The 21,587-nt window shown below is 36.2% G+C and overlaps 1 protein-coding gene across 13 annotated transcripts in view; it reads right to left on the minus strand.

The window, feature by feature from the left end:
* The window catches only part of ABI2 (abl interactor 2), an 85,378-nt gene that overhangs the window by 20,011 nt on the left and 43,780 nt on the right, over nt 1-21,587 (minus strand). For 5 of the 13 annotated variants that reach the window (XM_030488001.1, XM_030487997.1, XM_030487993.2 and 2 more), the window contains exons 2-6: nt 19,880-20,047; nt 11,631-11,807; nt 8,219-8,236; nt 1,299-1,396; nt 329-475 (exon numbers count right to left, since the gene is read on the minus strand). In XM_030488001.1, the coding sequence (XP_030343861.1) occupies nt 329-475; nt 1,299-1,396; nt 8,219-8,236; nt 11,631-11,807; nt 19,880-20,047 (608 nt within the window). The remainder of the gene's footprint in view (nt 1-328; nt 476-1,298; nt 1,397-8,218; nt 8,237-11,630; nt 11,808-19,879; nt 20,048-21,587) is intronic. The other 8 variants (XM_030487994.2, XM_030487999.1, XM_030488002.1 and 5 more) reach the window with 2 other exon arrangements.

Consider the following 21,587-nt stretch of genomic DNA (forward strand, 5'->3'; position numbering starts at 1 on the left):
TTCCCAGTTCTGTAAGTATTTCTTAAAATATCACTATCTACCCACTTGAAAGACTTCACAATTTTAGTAACTAAGCATTGTAACTAAGCAATGGCACTAAAATTAAGGCGACTAGGGGATTAAGTGAACAATCTTAAAATGATTCACTATTCTGGGTTTATTAGAGTGCATTCTCATCATGCCAAATGATGTTCCAAGTCCATATTGTCAATTAGCAGGTTTCACTGTAGAGGTGCAGATGGATTTGATATTTATCACAGCTTTTATTGTCCATATGCTTATACAATGCTTATACTAACCACACTCTGTACAGGACTACACTGAATACCTGTATGTGCGATTCCTCTGATTCACAGAAGCAGTTCTAACAGGGCTCTGTTGTGAGGGAGCCATATTGCGCGTTGGGCTAGGCACGTAGTCATTTGGTACCACTGGAGGACGTACTGGCTCCAACGTACGATAGGGAGAGTGACGCCTGCACAAGGACAAGCATATGTCAGAAGCAAATTAAGATAATACAGACAAACCGAAAGATTTTTCATTCTTTAAAAGACAGCTACATAGTAATCAGTAATGGAAGACTAAAAAAAATAAAAATAATATTTTCCTGTATGTTTGCTGAATCTACTTCACAGGATGAGAAAAAACAATTAAGGATTTCTTCATGTACTTCAAGCTTCCTAGTAATAAACTCTGTGTTGCCCATCTCAATCATGTTTTAAAAGTAATCCATATCTTGTTTTAAAATAAAACACCACAGATGGTATGTATATACATAACATACCAACAAACTGCATTCACCCCAGTTATAACACATTTTCCTAAGGTCAAAGTCAGGTTCACAGACTTAACAGCAAGGCACTTTTATCACACACAGCATAAATAATTAATGAACAGTGCCACATACTAATTTTCCAGTTGTTTAGCACCACCTGTCAAAGCCACACAGTTACTGACTTTTCACTCTAAAGCACATAGTTGTAAGTGTTCTGCAATGATAAAAAAGTTCCTGTTGGGAAAGTAATGATGCCCACTGTCTTCTGGCAGAAACATGGTAACTAATACATGAGACATGATCAGTATAAGAGAATAAGAACAAAACACCTCACCTCTTGACCTTTGTGAATGGTTAAAACAAACAAACAAAACCAAACAAATCCAAAACCAAAATCAAACAAACAAAAAACAACAAAAACAAAAACAAACCAAACCCCACACTGCAGAAAAAGAAAGAATCTTCCCTTTTTTCCCCTCTCTTGTTCACCAAAACCATTTATAGATTTGGTAACTTCACTTACCCAATAGTTCCTTTTCCTGACATCGGTGGACTTGGTGGCTTTTGGGTGGGTGGTGTTGTACGAGGCAGCCCACCCATCTTCATATTCTGTGTGCTGACCTGCATGAAAGAATGGGGAGAAAAACAGCCTTCACTAAGCTCAGCTTCTAAGGTGAGAGACACTGAGATGCCTTTAGCAATTAACTCTAAGTAGGGAAAAGTCAAAATGAACAAAAAAAATTGAGACGCCATGCATTTTATATGCAATTTCCACTCTGCAAGAAGTCAAGAGTTGTGCTCAAAGGACTCTTTATTACATGGGTTTTAAAAAATTGTAATGTTTGAAAAGTGAATTTGCCTTTAGGCTATCATATAAGCATTAAATTACTAACAATACAGACACTATATCTAACTTGGTTAAACCTCCCAGCCATCTTTTGAGATAAAGCCACTTATTTCAGTTTGCAATACTGAATGGTAGGTTTGCAAAAGTATTTCTGAATACTCTTTAAAAATACTAAGGTTTATCTGATAGGTGACAATTCAATGTAATCCACACAAATATGGAAGGGTCAAAGTAACCTCCAAATATGATCCATTACTGGCTCAATGTTTTCACAGCATGATATCAATTTTTTTAAGATAATATTTATTGCAAATATTATTTACAATGGAGAAAAATAAAAAGATTTCATTTTTCCCCTACCCTATCTATAGCAATTTAATATCTAAGAATTGATACATAATCGGATGGAGAGAAACATATTTAGAAGTGATGCGATGTAATTGCAGTTGCCCACTCCCCCTCTTTCAGGGTAAAATACTAATGAAGTAACTTTTATATAAAATAATTTACTCTAACTTCTTTTAAGAACTCATCTGCATTTCTGACTGATTGACCAGTCTAGTAATCATGGACAATTGTTACCAACGTAGGCATTTTGCTTATGCCAGCCAAGCATAATTCTCTCAACACATATACCCTTACAGGGATCAATACATGGTCTTCCTACAAGTCTCTGTTACACAGCTGTGATTTATGAATGCTCAAACTAATGCTCAGAGGGATATTCGACAAACCTAAATAAGCATGCTTACATCACTTTTTCCGTTGTTCTGTTATGCTCTGTTTCACAGTGTTTCTTATTTCCAAAATGTAAGTCTTGCCTACTGCCCCCACCTCCCATATATAAAAGAAACAAAGGCCAAGGCATTAAGAGTATTTGCAAACATCATTAAAGGCAAATTACTCCTTTAAGATTTGACTATAACAACTCATTTAAAATTCTGACAATGTTTAGATTTGTGAATTCATAAATATTGCCAACAGTGTAGAGTAATAGATTCAATATTCTAATGCACTGAAACTTGATTCCCTGGCTCTAAATAATCCCAGTGCTATCACATATTCAATCTCCTGGGAGGAAAAGAAAACCAAGCATTGGAAGTTGTTTGTTGGGTTTTGGGTTTTTTGTCAGATTCAAAAGATAAATGTTTGGATTTAGTTGTGCAAGAGTACTTCATAATGTCAATTTAAGACATTCTTTTGCAAAGTCTTATAAAGTCCTTTAAGCCAACTCTAAGCAACAAGAAATCTAAAGTTAATTCAAGTGAGGGATGAGGTAAGCACTGAACTACAACTACTTGAAGGGAAGAGGGTAAGTGTAAAATGTTTTATCCTATACACGGAACATTAAGAAATAGCACAAAATCTGATTTTTTTTTTTTTTTTTTTAAAGTTGCAGCACCCCTGTATTTCCTCTTCAATGAAAGACTCCTGTTTTACCCACCCACCTATTTGAGCTGCCCAAAAACCCACAAACAAACAAAAAACCCCACCTTACTCACTGCATTGTCTCTTCCTATATTTCAAACTGCCCATTAAGCCTACTGGGGCAGGGGTTTTGGAAGGCTTTAGATGACAGCAAATGTCGACCAATCTGCATGCCCCTGAGAAGTCCATTTAGGTGTTTTAACTTATTGTTTCTGACCAGATGTAACCACTAGCTATCATTTTACAGTTATTATAAGATTCCATATATTTAACCATAAAGACTCTTATTATTTGTATACAATCACTGCAGGAACAAAAATGATGTTTTAGGCTTCCATTGGGCTAGAGCTACACAAAAAGAAAGAACAATAGTGGTGGAGAATGCAGTGGCATCACACAGTGTACAGTAACAATTCAAAGTAATACTTGCCTGATTAACACAGAACTCCAGCGACTGCTGGAGTAACTATTCACATTAACACTGCAAATAAACATACCCTTGACATTGGATGGGAAGAAAACTTTAGAAAATGTAGCCAAAGAAGAAGTGCTCCTATTTTAGCCAAGAAACTATCGTCACAAAGCAGCCATCCTTGAGAAAGACTAAAATGAAAGATGGGGAAATGCACTGACAGTAAGCTTAGTTTCGGGCTCTTTGAAATGACTTTCCAACATTGAAAGACCAAGTAATTAAAGTTTAGAGGGCTGTCTTCAAATCTGACAGCACTGATGGCTTTAAAATAGCTACTGTAACTTTCCCTTTGACTTATGGCCAAATAATCACAGAAGAGAAATAAAGAATGTAACATTTTTCCAACAGTTCTGATCAAAATGGACAGATCTGTGGAAATAATATCATGCAAACCACTAAAGAAGTTTACAGACTGCCTTGAAGAAGTAAAATAAAATTTAAAACCAGAGTTGCAACTTCAGTTGAGATACAAACACTAACATTTCCAGCTGTTCCCTTCTACTGGGGGGGGAGGGGGGAAGGAAAAGAAGAAAAAACAAACCAGAAAGGAAAGCCATTAATGCCCCCCTCTTGCAAAATTTTACTGTATTGCCTTTTCTATTTTGCACATATGGTTGTAAAGATCATTTCCACACACAAATTCTCATCCACACACATCCCTCTTACAAATCCAAAGCAACCACCAGAACTAAGGTCACATTTGCATTTGCTGTTGAGTTTCTAAAATCCCTTTTCTGGAGTAAGTTGGAATTTGCCAGAGGTCACCTGGTTTCTGACCACATTTCCCCTAGCTCTGCACAGCTGGAACTATCCAGATGCAACTGGTTTAATTAGAGAGTGAAAGCAGAGGAATGCATGTGTCTGCTGGTGGCTGGTTTGATTGCAGGATCCCACAGATCTATGGTTGGTGTGTAGTGAAAGCTTGCAAATTCTTTTAGGAAACTGTGTGGCAAAAGGGAGTCTGCAACCAGAAACACAAAGGATTATCTCTGCCTCTGCTCACAACTGCCAAAACAGCTAACCACTGTGCTAAAAAAAGAAAAAATTAAGACAGTGGTAATGACTTGGGCACAATGCTCATTAAAAAAAAAGCAGCTGAATGTTCTAAAAATGGGAAGACAATCGTGTGAACAGCAAGTAGCACATGGGGTCTACGCAGAACACATGCAGGGATTTTTCCTTTTTTTTTTTGCCTCTTCCCATGGAAGCAAGAAAGTAGAAAATATTACCAACTATGGACCACTGTTTAAAAAGGGTACAATAGTATTTCATCCAGTATCTTCTATACTGATCTACACTGTCAGGTTTAGAAAGGTAACATCTGAATACTTTAAGACACGATACAGGACTGACTACAGCCCTTAGAAAATTATCATGAAGTTTAATGTTTTGAATAATTAAGACTTATTTGTCCAATTTTTATTGTTGGCAATTAGTTTTTCATACATCCCAGTGATTAAATCACCTTTTTATGGGGCTACATATGACTGAGTTTCCTTCATAGTTATATTTTTATTAACATTTAACAGATTAAGCTTCTTTAGCACTCCACTGTATAAGAAATTTGTAGTGAAATGAACAGGTTAACAATAAGAAATCCTGCAGTTCATTCAATTCAGTTCTTGAGCAAGTTTTTCATGAGCAAAAAAATTCACTGAACAAGAAATGCAGAAACATATAGTTGGACAGATCTAAGAGCTGCTCATCAGAGGTGCAAAAACTATTCGCACCAAAGCACTGTGTGTTTACATGGCTGCAAGGCACGTACCTGTACCAAAGATTTCAATCCACATGTTTTACTCTTCTAAAGAACACCTCATTGTCAGTCCAATTACCAAAACAAAGTGTTTTGGTTTGTTGTTAGGTTTTATTGTTTGGTTTTTTCTGTGTGGGTTTTTTTTTTTTTTTTTTTGGGGGGTGGGGGTCCCCCTCCCTCAAGAATCCTGAATACCAGTTATTCCACACACCCAAACCTCAGCAGGAACTACTTTCTAAAGCCAGAATTAGACTCAGCCTAGAAATTTTTAACTGGTGCTTCATGGTCGTATCGGATTTTCTAGAACTTTCAACATGTCAAAAAAAAAAATATCACGTTTTGCTCAAAATCTAGTAAGAAAAAGTGTCCCATCAGTGATGTTCCATGGATTATATTCAGAAACTTCAAGCAGCTACCCAATCTTCTTGAGCAACTTTATATCTGACTGTAGCAAAAACAAGCTAAGGCTGAATGAAAACTACCTTCCGAAAATTTGCTTCATCTTGTTAACACTACAGAGAGGATTAACAGATTTTTGACCCATCATCTTCTACCTCAAAGTAAATTCCCTTTCAGGCTGTGTTCAGCCACTTGAATACTCACTCTGCGTGTCTAATTAAACCATATGTTTGTCAGTTGATATGGAAGTGAAATGTCTAAATTGCAACACTGTCTTGGTAAATGACCACAAGATGAAGCGTCAGCAAGTGAGTTAACTTGTTTTTACCACATCCACCTATGTAAAGTAATTGAAGAACCAAGTCTAGCAAATCAAATAGGCTTAAACAATGTCATCTTCAATTGATTTGCTAGCAGCAGATGCTACAGATATTTCTTTGACTTCTAATTGACATTTTCTTCAAAATCTGTTTAAGTTTAACCCACCCAGACACAAGTGCAGTTAGCCCTGCTACCATCAGCCAGTTTACTATTGCAACTGTTAACTAAGACTAAGGGTTCTTTGCAGCCATGAAAAATAAATGCAGGCTAAACATGTCATATCTAATCTCTCGTAAGTGAAGTAAAATTATTATTCACCTGGAACTAGGGTTAGTAACTACCTTTTAGTTTTCTTCTCTTCAGGCCAATGCACAGCGACTCTAGCGAGATTTAAAGGGTAACTAATGTCTACTAAGATACACTATGCTGCTTTTTGCCTTTTTTCTTTTTTTTTTTTTTTAAACCCTCATGTTTTGGCAATGTGAAGTTGATTGACATACTGCGATTTCCCAAATCAAATTTCTGATCAGATTCACTTTAATAAAAATAAAGAAACATTTTAACTTGCATTATAACAAAAAATGTTATTTTCATTCCAAACCTATAAATAGAAAAAAAATCATTTCCTCCAAAAAGCTGAAGACTCTTATCACCACAGCAGATGACGAACTGATACAGCACCTTGCGTAATATCTATAATTTTATATATATATATGTTTTGGGCTTTTTAGAATGGTCATTACTTGTTTATAACTGAAACTGCAGAGAGCAAAAAACAAAACTGAGTTTGCAAATTGCTTTTTTTAAGATTACTAGGAAAACGGTCATCCAATATGAACTGTGTTCAGAATAAGCCATCTTCAGCATTAGACGTATTCATTTTGTGTGGATACAGACAGAGCGAGCCAGGGAGGAGAGAGATTTTGCAATTCGTAAATAAAAAGCACTTAAACACCATGTGACTTGAAATACCTTACCTCACACACTTACGTAAAAATATATTTCAAATGACATGCAAGAAATCTCTCATTTATTAAACATTTTCCATTGTGATCAGATGTACTACATAGACTTAAATACATTACTAAAAGTACCACCTGGCCAATTCCATGAGGACATCATTGGGATAGCTACAGTAACACCTGGTTTTACAGGGAATCTTTTCAGGAATATGCAGGATTTTCTTTTAGCTTTTTCCAGTCATGGAAAATACTTAGTCATGTAAAATATTTCACATTAACTTGGAACTTCATTTAATCAACATACTCATACTACATATTAGTATTCCGTGTTCTTAAATACAGTTCCCTCTTTTGGTGGCTGCTACTAAAAAACTTTCTTTCCCTCTTTCCCCAAACCAGTAGCACTTCAGGAAGAGGAAAATGTCACAATACTCAATGAAGGCTATGACCTATCTATTAATTAATGTGCTATGAAGTCCAACATAGTATCATGTAACATTATTTAACTGCCTGTCTAATTGATTTGATGCTTTTTATTTCTACTTCTGCAGCCCCTACAGCTACTAGCATTTAAACCTTTTTAAAATACTTGAGAATTTTACATGCTTCTCTCCGAGTTCTTTGATGCACTATTCATTTAATATTCAACTAAAATGTACCACGTAGCTTGTTGTTTACGAGTTTTATTTTGCACAACTATCAAATCCGTGAAAGTTTCCACATATGAATGCCTCTCAGTATTTAAATCATGCTAGCAGTTTCTGAAAAAAAATCAAGGATACTGCAACTTTAAAAAATAACATACAAATTTGAATTTGTTACACACCTTTGAAGCCCATTATCTGGGCAATCTCACACTGAAACATTAATCCAAATCAAATCATACCTTACACCGCATATAGGATAAAAAGAATATTACACAGGGGGAGGCTCATATTCAGCTGCCTAATTCACTGTACCTTTTTATCTATAAAAGCTTAGCACAATATTCCTCCCTTGGAGATCATCTAGCAGATATGCTAAAGGCAGTTAATATTTTGCCACAAATCTTTTAAAATTAACTGTTATCTTCCTTACATAAATACATCAATTTATATCACAAAATGTTTATCTGCAATAAAATCATTCAACAGAAGGTCTGATACACAGGAGGGAGAGTGGGTGTTGTTTTAAACAATCAACATTCATGTTAATCATCTCCCCGTGTGTAATAATCTCAGAAGAATAAGAATGGAAATCCAGCCCTGGGGTTTCTTACCTTAAATCTAAGCAACCACTTAATGCATAAATGGAGCAAATAAAAGAGGTAAGGAAAAAAAGCATTGAAAGGTTAGTTGGAACTTCAGGATATGAAGAGAAAGGAAAAAGAAAGAAAAAAGTTAAGCATTCAGCATTAACAAAATAATGTATCAGTAGATCATAGAAAGAGTGATTAAAGCAGAATGTGTCATGAACAAAAAGATTTTCAAGCTGAAACTTTTAATATACATTGACCACAAAGCCTTTAGGTTAACACCTTAAAATTAATGCTCTAATGGTTGTACTCTGTTTATGCACGTTGTTACAGTGCTAACAAAAAGTCAGCTTCTTTCAGAACAAATCGTGAGATCTAGATGGATTAACTTCAGAGATTAATTTATTTGAGCTGTCAAATAATAGCCTTACCAATACCCTGAGCTCATTTAAATTGTTATATGCATTAACACATTTACAACGGCCTCTAGAATATTAAGCTACTGTTTCCTTTCTCAGCTAATATTTCTTTCTTAGACAATGCTGCTAGTTAACTCTTAATCTGATGCCATGACATCTCTCTTGAACAAATGGCAAGAGCAAATCATTATGTCTTGTAAGAAGTACAGCATTCTATATGGATACTGCACCACATACCAGTATTTTCTAAACTATATTTAAGACATTAATCAACAGCTAAATCTTATTTTAAAGCCCAAGTGCTAGCATTTTGACACTGAGTCCTACACCTTACTGGCATGTATCTTCTTTCTGTACAATCATTTTTTCAGAAATACTAGTCTTTCTATTTCGATGTCATTTGATCTCTTTTCAGTTCAGCTAATCTAAATGTGTCATTACATATCTTACACTTCTTGTGACAGCAAACATTAAATATGCAGAATCTCAACAGTGGAGCATCCAGAGCAACTACTCTGTTTCATCCACTTAGAAGAGACCTTAATGTATTAAAAAAGAAACATAATCTGATTTACTAGAAAAATCTCCTGTCTTTGAGTCTAAAGTTCCATGGATCTATCAACCAAAGCAGTCTCTGCTTCAAACAGCAGCATGGGAAAACCGGGTCCCCCTGTACTGGCCAGAGTGGCCAGTTACATTAGAGGGTCCATGAGCAGAGACCTTTTCCGCAGCAGCACTTTCTGATAATTACAGTGCCTTAATACACACCACTTTGAATGGATCGTCTTTTTTTTTTCTCCCCCCATGCTCTTGACTAAAGAGCTCTTAGGAGGGATGAACAGATCGGAAGACTTTGTAACTCTCAGAACGTTTGAAAAATTTGAAATCAAGTCTCTTTTAGAGAGATCTTTAGATTTCTGCAGCATTGTAGCTTAGGGAGGGAAGATGAGGAGAGACTGCTGGAATGATACAGTGGCAGTAAAATTCTCTCTCACCTCTTAAGAAACCAGATGGTAAAGCACCTCTTCCTGAAGATGCTCTGAATTTCTGAATGGAAGGAATAGGTTCTCAAGTGCCTATACTACTTCTATCAATATGGCATACTGGATTTCTTGGCCAAGCACAACAAAACCAACAGGTTCATAAGCACAACTGGCCACTTCCTCCCATCAGCAAGAGAATGGTTGTTTCTTCTGTGCTGAACACAGAATTAACGTGATTGGAACACATCTATGGATTTTAAGGGTAGTATGATTCCAAGTTCTCCACTTACTGTTTCACAAGTACACAATACTTTTTCATTTTCTTGATAAATACATTGTAAATATCATTTGTAAAATGTTTTCAGCATACCACAAGCATACGAAATGGATGCAAATACACATTTGAGTCATCATCCATTTGATGAACTATGTTCTTTCAGAAGAACATATTTCATTGCATCAGTGAGTATGGTTCTGCTACATTGAGGTAAGTGGGATACCAGTTATAATGGTTTAGAGCCTGTGCTAAATAAGATTGTGCTGCAGAGCAATTAAAAACTATTCTTTAATGAGTTCTAAAATAATCTCCTTGAAACAAAAGTGATCATTAAAATATTAGCAACAGTAATCCTACAGGTTAATATGCTTCATCCATATCCAGAAGGAGTTCTGCTGACCTGCATAAATTTGAAATTTGTAAGAATTAGCAGTAGATTTTAACACAAGACTGGTAATAATTTCTAGGTCAAAACTGCAGTTATTAATGCTGGGGTTTCTTGCTTTGGTTTTCCAAATCAAGCTTAAAGAGTCACTTGTCCTTTTTAAAATCTGTTTAAAGTTACAAACTGAGATTGACTCTTTTGGTAGGAAATGGGGAAAAAAAGACTTTCTGTTAATGAGCAGGATGTTGAAAGGCCTTGAGAAAAATTGCTTGGCAAAGATATTTAAATCAGACTGTTCAGAATTTGAATTTTAAGAGTTTTGTTAAACAATCTATTGCCATTTAAATGGCTATCCAAGCAGACAGTTCAAATTGAACAACATAGATAACCTAATGCAGTTAGGTGTCAAGCAAAAGAAATTCTGGTGTACATTGACTGGAAGAAGCACCTTACCTTACTGCTACTTAGCAGGTTTACAGATTTGTTAGTTTTTCATGTGAAAATGACACCGCTTTGTCTTATTTACCTTTTTTCTCCTGGAACTTTAACACTGTCAGTGTTCTCTTTTCCATATTTGTTTTCCTGGCAGCACAAGTTAACAATGAGCTCAACACCTGCTAAGACTCTGTTTACATTCAGGATGTGCTTTTAAAAATGTGCATAAATAATCTCACACATTATATTACTGCTGTTGTGTACTAACACTTGCATACAACAGCCACCAGTTTCATCTCAGTCTGATCTTTGCCCTGAAATGCTTCCTTTTTACCTAGTCTTAAATGGGAGAACCAGCCGGCTTCAAATTTGGCAGCAGTATTGCCATTCTGAAACCCCATATGGCACTGAAGTTGTACAGCGCTCACTTTAACAAAGCACGTCACAGGATACGGGTATAACTGACTGACAGAAGGAAGAAAAGGGAGCAAATAATACTTCTCATGCAAACCCTTTCTTCGGATGAGCTTCAAAGTAAACCAGTGGCAATTACAGCTGGATCATACTTTGTGGTGCTAATTCAGGCAGAAAAGTGATGGTCATTAGCCTTTCAGTCCCCAGGTATATCCCTGGCAACTGATTCAAAAAAATAACAGCAGCATCACACAAGTAGGCATTCAGAACCATTTTAAAAGCTGAGACCCATAGTCTCAAATATCCTCAGAAATAAGATTCAGTAGGTTTGCAAGATTTAGAAACACTGGGGCAAGGGAACAAGAAGAGGCAGCTGCAAATTGGACAGGACTCCTCTTATGCTTATAGACACACTGGCCAAGCAAGGAGAAACTGGTATACTACCATGAAAAACAGAAAGTTATTTTGAAAATATACAAAGACAATGTATTTGCAGTTTGGCTGTTTTAACAATATCACCTACCTTCACTCCATGTCCAATATCATCTAGAATTGTATAATCAATAGGTTTCCTGATGTAGCGAACTGGTCGCTCCAAGTTAGCTGGTGCAATGATTTTGTGAGTTCTTGAGGTGTTTTTGTTTGTAGTCAAGATACCAATTTCTCTTCTAGCAACTTTCTCTTTGTGAATGTCCACCGTCTACAAAAGACGCAGTGTATTTACTAACAGTGGTATGCATTTGAATACATATAAAAGAAAACTGAATCAGTTCCAACGTTTTGAAGACCCCTGTGCACTGTGCTAAACATATCACTATGTATACTTGATTCCATCATCTCTGTTCAATTTACTGTTGAACTTGCCACCTCTAAACCCACACTAATAGCTACCGGTTCTTTGGGTTCTGTTACTCTGTTTCTTTAGAGTTCAGCAAAATTTCTTCTCCTTTCCATCCCTGGTAGTTCCCATCACTTTACTGACAGATTTTTATACAATTCCTCCAATTATCCTTTTTAATTTTACAATTTCTCTCTATGCTTGTTTTGAAATAGGCTCCAACTAGATGAAGTTTAAGGATACCTTCCCGAAACTTAATCTTCATGACCTGAAAAATAAATCATAAACAAGTTTTCTTACACTGTAAAACAGTTTGCTAAACTAGGACTGGTAGTCATATGATAGAATAAAATTTCACTCAGACAAATCGATAAGGTATTTTAGTCATTACAAATCACTCATCACAAAGCAATGATCAGATTTTAGGAAGTGCTCAGTACTGACTTGTCCACAATGAAGCCAGTGGTTAAGCCCACTGTCTTCACTTTGAATGTCTAAGACCAACACTGAAAATCCCTTCCTCCACATATTATGACAAGTACCATCGAAGAATCTCTAGTGGAAGATAAAGCCCTGATGAAAATCCATTGCCTAAAAACATGTTCTTGAATCTTGGTTGGTTACTAAACTAGGAAAAAAGGTTTATCTAGTCCTTCCATCAAAACAAAATCTCCTGAATCATGTTGCACAGAGTTGTTGCATCATTTAAAACAAAAATAATTCTTTGCTCACAAAACAGCTTTCCTCATAGGAAATTTGCCAGAGTTGGGAACAAACATTTCAGCTACAGGCTAACAAAAAAAGGTAAGAAAACAGCCAGAATCACCAATTCTATCCTAGCCAAAAAAGGACACATCATTAGGATTTCTAAACATTCATATGATTTCTTGTTACTGCTTTAGTACATGAATGGCACCAGAAAGACTTTTCACAATTAGGGGGCAGGCTCTGCAGCAACTAAGTAACAGGAACAAATGAGAATTCACTTTCATAACATACATTTCTTTTAACTCCTTTTTTTTTTTTTCCCCCTGCAGGCAAGGACGGGGGCAGTGGGGTTGCTTACACTGTTTTACCCTTTTGTTTGTGCTACTGACAGCAAAACCAAGCAAAACAGATCCTGTATTACTTCGTGCAACCATCACAACCTTTAAAACTACAAAAATTAAAAACCGAAACAAACAAAAAGACATTTCCAAGAAGTTATTTCTTCACATTCTTTCCAGAAAATAATTTCCACAAATACAAAGGGTATTATACAGAAGCTTAAATTATATCTATCAAGATTACTTAGTACTTCCTAGCAACATATTTTCAAGATCTTGCAACTTTGTTAAAGTTAGGCACTGAACACAGTTGTCAGGTACATTTCTGCCACCTCTAGTACCACCTGCCCAGAACTGTAAGGCTTCTACTAAAGCTGCACAGCTGTTTCTTAAAACAAAGCTACAGAAAAGTAGATGATCCAAAGTCAAAATATGTTGGCAAGTCTCTCTATGGAATGCTCAAGTTTGTTGAGAAATGATTTGAAATTTAATAGGGGTAGTAAACTATCTGGGACATATTCCCCATCACCCTTAAAAAAACTCCAAACAGAACTGGCTAATATATAAACTCTGCAGAAACACACATATTTCTATGACTACTTAACAACTAAACCACTCTCCAAACATTTTTGCCAAAGTCCTTCTTGAAGCTCCCTGTGATGACCTGGTCTATGTACAAGCCCTCAGTACAACAGTGCAGATCAGATCTTCACAGCTCTTACAATGTTACTGGCTGTACAAGCGCAAGTGCAAACAGAGCACACAAGCATGTTCCAGGCCAGAGTACCAAAAGTATACTGTTCTGCAACAGGATAGTATTTAATACTTTACCTTCCGTCACAGGTTTTTATCCCTCCTCTGTGCAAAAACCTCTGCTTTTGCAGCATAGTGGAAGGAGAAGCTCTGGAACAAGCAGCAGTCACACCATAGAGAGAGCCTACAAAATCCTCAGCTCATTTGTTGAATAGTCAGAAAGCACATATTTGCTTGATAAGCTAATGGTATGTGATTGCAACAACTTGGAGGACAGTCTCATGTTTAATACCACTGAAGAATTCAATCTCTACGATTATCTCAGACTTCATCTGTGATCTAGACATGTCATTATAGAACTGCAGAAATAATACGCTGCCTCTTGAATGCTCTTTGTCTCAGAGGCCTCTGATACCATTTGCTAGAATGTTAAACCACCTCAGCTGCAACAGCAGCTGCACCCCAAATGCTATGTGACATTTCAAATGTACTGAAACATCGAAATCTTATGGGTCTGAATCTGGGCGTTCAAAACTAGTTTATGCCTTGGACACTACATTTTCAGAGCCTTAATTTCAATCTACAAATCAGAAAGAAAATAAAGTAATTAATGCAGTCTTGGCAAGATGATTTCTTCCTTTCTTTCCAAGAGTTTGACCTTTGCAACTTTAAAGATGTTCTTTTAGTATATATGGATATTTATGCAATTATCCATAAATACAATGTGAGTACAGATAATTTAATGCACATACTATTGTAGTGATGGTATCTTGGCACCGTGAAACTTGTTTCCATGAATGAAAAGCACAGGTTTTTTAATTATTCATAGGAGTTATGAGTACAACCAGTTTCCTTAAGGACTATGGAGATCAGTGAGGCATTACTACTGTACCAAACAATGAAATGCATAAAAGCTAATTAAATCCTGAAGCTCATCTAATGGGAATTCTCTTGGATGATGATTCAGAACATTTCTTTTGCGTTGCATAGCTATGGAATAACTAAGAACAGAAAATCAGCACCTAACTCTGTTACATACTCCTGAATTATTATTTTATTTTTAATATTTTGCTGGGAGGTTTAGAAAAAGTTTCATTTTCTTTCTTAGTAGACTACAGGAGCCATAAGATCTTAAGTCACCTATAAAACAGAAGAAAGGAACATTGTGATATTTGATTAGTAAAGAACGGAACAAAGATTAACCTGCTACTAAAGGAAATGAAATAATTCCTCCTCAACACACAGGTAATTATTGCCTCCAGCACTAGCATAAATCCCTTAAGTGAGACAGGAGAATGCTAGCACAATGTTTATTCAGCAGTTGGGAAACTTCTATTGAGAAGTTTTAGGGGTCAGAGCTGGACTAACAGAACACCTGGCTTGGAAAGTCTGTCAGGAAAAGCAGATGGGATACACTGTGCCCTTCCATAACTTAAAAGCATTGGTTTTTAACAAGAAGTTTCAGACTTCTGACAGCTTCCAAAACCACCACCACCCCCCAGCTCCTTTGGCAAAAGCTTTAAAATGACAGTTTGTTAAAGGTTGGGCTCATTACTATAATGTTTTCACATGCTTCCCAAGATGCCTACAATAAGCCAAGGGAAAAAAAAAAAAAAATAAATTAAAACCCCACTACTTTTTATTTTTATTAAGAATTTTCTGGTCATTTTGAAACATCAAGTCTCCATACTGAATTCACTCACAACAGCCTCAAGATCTGTAAAGATCAAAATAGAAGAAACATTAAATCATTTCTGGGTTTCCAAAATTAACACTGTTTACCACTGCACTTAAAAGTCACTGAACTCCGTTTTGAAAAATATTCTCTTCTACCTCTAAGCAAAATTTCTCAAGGTATTAAGTTAGCACTTGTGCTGGTTTTGGCTGGGATATTGTAAATTTTCTTCACAGCAGCTAGTACACGGCTATGTCTCAGATTTGTGCTAGGAACAGTGTTGATAACACAGGGATGTTTTAGTTATTGCTGAGCAGTGCTTACACAGAGTCAAGGCCATTTCTGTCTCTCACACCACCCCACCAGTGAGTAGGCTGGGGGTGCACAAAGCATTGGGGTCAGTTGTCTCAGCTGTGTCTCCTTCCAGCTGACCCAAGGGAGTCCACACACCACATGATGTCATGCTCAGCATAAGCATATAAAGCTGGGGGTAGGTTGGCTGGGCAGTCACTGTTCAGGAATGACTGGCCATCAGTCAGTTGGTAGTGAGCAACTGTTCCCATTTGCATCAATTCTCAGGTTTTACTGGTCTCTCCATTATTTTCCTTTTAATGAAAATTTTTAATCATCATCATTATATTTCAATTATTAAACTGTTTTTATCTCAACCCACAAGTTTTCTCACTTTTACTCTTCTGATTCTCTCCCCACAACCTGCTGAGGGGGGAGTGAGCAAGCAGCTGTGTGGGGCTTAGTTGCCGCTAAACCACGATAGCACTTTGAATGTCTAAACCACAGTGAAATTTCAGAAACAAAAGTCTTCAGAAGCCTTGATCTCTTCCTCTTCTCAAAACACTCTAATTTAAACATATCAATTACTCTCAGTCTGGCCTTTTAAAATTCAGTTAAAAAAATAAAATCTTTGAAGGAAACTTTGCTTAGTGTCTGGGCTTTAGGTTTTTTTTAAATCAAATCTGATAGAATTTACACAAATTAATTGCAAATTACTTGAAAACTGGATTAATACTTGAAAAAGAGTAACTGTCTAATTTTGACATATTAGAAATGTGACTTTAATTGCCTAAAGTTGTATGCAATTTATACTCAAAGAAAGAGCTTATAATGATATAAAAATGCTGAAAACCTACTTGCTCCATAAATGGGTAATATATACTGTGGAAAATTAGACTTACACTACCATTTTTTAAAGAGTTTGGCTATTCTTGTAACTTGCAAGACTAAGAACCGAAAATGGTCACAAGGCATTACTGACTTACCAATGGAAGGTCCTAGTGACCTTCCCTTCAGAGACCAACCAGCTCACACATGGTGCTACAGTTCAGCTAAGCAACACATGCTGACTACAGAGAAGGTCAAGTCTGCACTCTATTCAGTACCTGTTCTCACAGCCAATATCATGGCAGTCAGATTCTGCAGTGCCACTGGAGATAACTCATTACTATCATTCATCTTTGTGATAACATGCTTGTTTACATAATTAGCATCAGAGAAGGAGTTTTAAGGATTACCTTGTTAACTAAAGAATATTCTATAACTAAACCTGAAAAAATACTTCTCATCACACAAAGATTAAAACCTGAAAATCTGCCAGGTTAATTTAAAGAATTTGGATGTTATCAACATTTCACAGCATCTGCTAACTTGAAAACTGTAACACAGTTTTTTAGTAAGTATAAATATTTATACAGATGATCTGTATTTAGGATTTAAATTTTCAGCCAAATATGAAACACTGCATATCATCTAGTTCTGGACAAGGTTCAAAAAGGCAAATAAGAATAGATTCATCAGCTTTCAGACCAAATAAAAGTAATACTAAATTTTAAACCAATAGGATTTAATCACTTGCATAAAAATAGTTTCAATAGTAACAATTTCCTTATTCAGGACCTATATATAATCTGAAAAACCACAAATTAGTATCAGCTTCCTTTTCAGTTCTTTGATTAAGTTGGCATTTAGAAGGAAACATAGAAAGTTATATAAATTGGCATTCTATCAATGAACAGAGAGCTAGAATATTTTATCTTCTGAAGTTAATCACATCTCTTCCAGTTTGAGTTACACTTGAACAAAATAACCATTTTTAAAAAAGTTTTCTTGTAAGAGCCAAATTATTTTGCTCCCTTCTTTGGAGAATATATGGAATTCCAAATCAGAATTAAAAGCAGGATTACATGACCAGATACCACAATTTGCATTCGTGTTTTCTAAATTAAGTATCAATAGCTACGGACCAAAGCATTAATGCAGTAACACACTGCGAGCAGATGGGAATTAGCAACCTGTTTACTGTTCTACGTTACTTACATCATTTCAAGTCAGACTGGCTGAAATCATAATTTGGCAATGAGGTATTATATCATGAGACATTTTAAGCGGTACTAGAAACAGTCCAGTAAACTTTTCACCTAACATAAAAAGACCAAGGAAGTCTTGTCCAGGTTAGGCCTGTTCCAGGAGAAGTATAATTAAATTTCCTGAAAATAAATTATTTTTTACATAAAAACTGTGACAATTCTTAAAAGAAATTAAAGACAGCTAATACAACCATCTACAACATTGGTATCATGGGATGAAGCCATTTCTGAACATACTAAATTCAACTTCATAAAGTTTCTTTCATCAACACACTTCCTGTATGTAACACCCAAAATTCAAACACTCTCTGCTCCTCTGATACAATTTCTTCTCTGAAGATTTGGAGAGCATCCTATATATGGATAATGCAGACTAAAAAAAAAAAAAAAACCCAACAAAAAACCCCACACACCCCCCCCCCCCAAAAACACCCCACCAAAACAAAAAACAACCTAATTCTCAATTTTTGGCAGATACATCTTCATTAGATGTTGGGTGCTTGTAATTCAGTGCTCCATTTGAACTAACTAGCCATTTGTATAAATGCAAACGACAATCTAACCTAGCATCTCAAGCTGCATAAATCTCAGCAGAAGGAAAAAAAACTAAAATGCTGTGGCTTTTTTCCCCAAAGCTATTTTACAGAAACTGTGTGATAAAATGAACTTTCCACATCTATAAAACACGAAATTCAGTGAACTCTGAATGTTTTTATTCATATACTGTCTTTTGCATCACGCTCTCAAAGAACTGAAATACTTGTCAGCTGTCGCTATTCTGTCAAGAAGCACATACATACCCACACAAGCACACATAGCATATATACACAGTTATATGCACACATACACAGCATGTATATATAGCACGCGCGCGCACACACACACACACACAGAGTAATTTGTGACCTTTTCTGGGGTAAAAAAAATTGATTGACTTGTCCATGGATTAAAAAGAAGCATGTAGCAGAGGAAATCAAACTTCTCAGCTTATTTTTGAGGATGAAGTTGCATGAGATAACTGAGGCAATCTAACAGGGTCCTACTACCAGAAGGGAAAATCCTCACCACCCCTTCCTTTGCACCTGCTCCGGAATTCATCTGACCCCTCAGTGAGCCAATTCAGCCCATCAACATAGCATAAAATTATTCACTTCTTTTGCTGGTTCAAACCTCTACTAGGTTAGCAAACCTTTCAGCACCAGCAAGTTAATAGATCAGCTCAATCTGCCTATTTCCTACCTTACACAGCTACTACTTTCAAATGTTTTTCCGAATACCACAATATTTTTGATTTTAATTGATGACCTTATCACCTGGAGATTAAGAAACCCTAGCTAAAATGCACTGGTCAAATCAGACACAAAATATTCAATAAGGATGTCAACCAACTCTCCAGTACAGAAAAACATAAAGTACTGGATCATTTGCTCTTAATGTCTCTTTTAATCCACCAATTTCTACTGCTCAGAAAAACTGCGAACAATGGCAGGAGTTCTGCAGCCATACACAAATTTGAAACATTCATTTTGCCTTCTGTTCATGTCATTGAAACATACATTTTATTAAGAAAAGCCAGGAGCACACTATTTTTGTCATGTATGTTTCTTGTCATTAGATGCCAGTACTACAGAAACAGGAAAAGTTAAAAGATGACAAGCATTGTTTTCCACCACCCAATTCATATTCCTTTCTTTTAATTATAGCTGCCTGTATACCATAAATACCAAGTACAGTAAGTCACCAAACAGGAACTGGAAAGCTTAATCTGTCCCTTAACATAATATTCTGATTTTTCCCATTAGCTATTTTTCTGCGCTTTTCACTTATGCAGAATGGCCCCCCTCCAAACAATAAACTGGCCAAGAATATACAGAACCTCTTATCCTATGTAAAATGCTCACACTAACACATATATATAATCACATAATGAGACCCATTCCCAGAATTAATATGATAAGAAATGCATCCTTCCATTTTAAATGTGATTATTTTTCTCATTCACAAGATGTCAGGTGAGAGTTTTACTTGCTATGTAATTTCAAGAAGAAAGAAGGGGTGGAATCAGGAAAAAAGTCTCACTTGTGAAATATGGTTGATTGAAGATTCCATGCGTCGAAGTTGGGATGCCTGGATATCCAGCATTTGGAGAACATTGTTGGCCAAAGTGTTGATCAGGTAGGCTACGCTTGCTAATGACTGGGTTGTGTAGGCTTTGGTTTCTTCCAAGGCTCGCTGCTTATCTGCTGACTAAAAGCAGAAATAAAAGGTTTACTTAAAGTCTCTCACACAAAGATTCTTAGAATGAAGCCCTCTTCCCTGTCTTTAAAGGACAAAGACTTATACAAGTCAAACTAATTCTACATCAGAGTCACCATTTTTCCTCCTTTCCATTTGTACCACAAAAGATACTTTGTATTTTAAGAGTTTCTATGCTTTATACAAGCTCATATATAGCATGATACAATACGCTCATCTTTTCATCAAATAAAGTACAACTTCTTATGCTGTATTTTAGCAATAAACTTTAAAAGCATTCAGAGATACTTATAATTTAGTTCTTCTAAACTCTGTATTACTTAGAACTGCTTAGTTCTTCTAAACTTTGTACTTCAATTAGATCTCGTAACAGTCTGTAAGGACCTGCCAAATACCGCATTCCTCATCTCTCCCCATTATTTAGACTTCATTATCACCACAAATGGTTGTTCACAGTGAATGAACTATAATTACTCCCGTAAAATGGTAGGTGAATAAAATTTGAGAGGAATAGTTTTCAAAAAGAACAAGTCTATGTTTTCTTTTTAAATGTTTTGTGCTTTTTCACATTGTCAGTATTTTCTTCTATAAAGAATTAATATGATCCATTTTTCTAGTAGTAGAGCACCTGAAGTATTTAAGCTATCAAGCCAGAAGACATCCATCAGAAGTTTAAAAACATACATGCATTTCAAACAACATTAAAAATAACAAGCTAAGAGTCGCCAGGGTTCTGTGCTTCTCCTTGAGTAACAGTTCACATCAGTAAGATCTAATTCAGTACAAAGCATACAAATTAAAGCATGGGTAAAACATATAATTAAGTGGATAAGAAACTTTCATGTTTCCAAGGCTTTGGAATATACTGAATTTCACTTTTACGTGGCTATTCCCGAGACCCTGTAGTAAGACTCTTCAAGGTGGGGGAGGTGGGGGGGGGAGAAAATCACCCAAAAAACAACTAACAACCACACACGTAAACACAGACACCGGGCAATTAAATCCTATTCAATAAATATGATATTCAATACTTTCTCTTTCCTGGCAACCTCTCCTGTGTCCACAAACAACAATGGTAACCTGGTTGGCCTGTTAGGATTCCTTCTTCTTGAAGGCCATACTAACACCACTTCCTAGTCTGCTTCTAGAAAGAGGATAGCAGCAGTTGCTGTTCAGCCATAGAAGAGCTCCCACGATTGTGCAGGAGGGGAAGAATGCTGTAGATGGGAAGCATTCCTGCCTGGCTGTTTCCTTCCTATACAGCAGACAAAACCAGACCCAGCAGAAGGAACTGAAAATTTTAAGAGACTGCTTCTCAGAGCACAGTATGACGATCCCCAAAAGAGCACGCTTGTAAAGGCTGCCTTATATCCAGCTGTAAAGAAGTTAGATATATGCTATCCCCAGACCCCATTTAACAACTCATGACTTTTAGCCAGCTGAATAGCATGCCTTTATATAAAGAGCTCCAAACTCAGCTTAAGGACTCCCGAATGAAGGAATAGAAAGCTCTTTGCCTCTACTCTCGCAC

This window comes from Strigops habroptila, chromosome 5 (genome assembly GCF_004027225.2).
Source record: "Strigops habroptila isolate Jane chromosome 5, bStrHab1.2.pri, whole genome shotgun sequence".
Taxonomy (NCBI): domain Eukaryota; kingdom Metazoa; phylum Chordata; class Aves; order Psittaciformes; family Psittacidae; genus Strigops; species Strigops habroptila.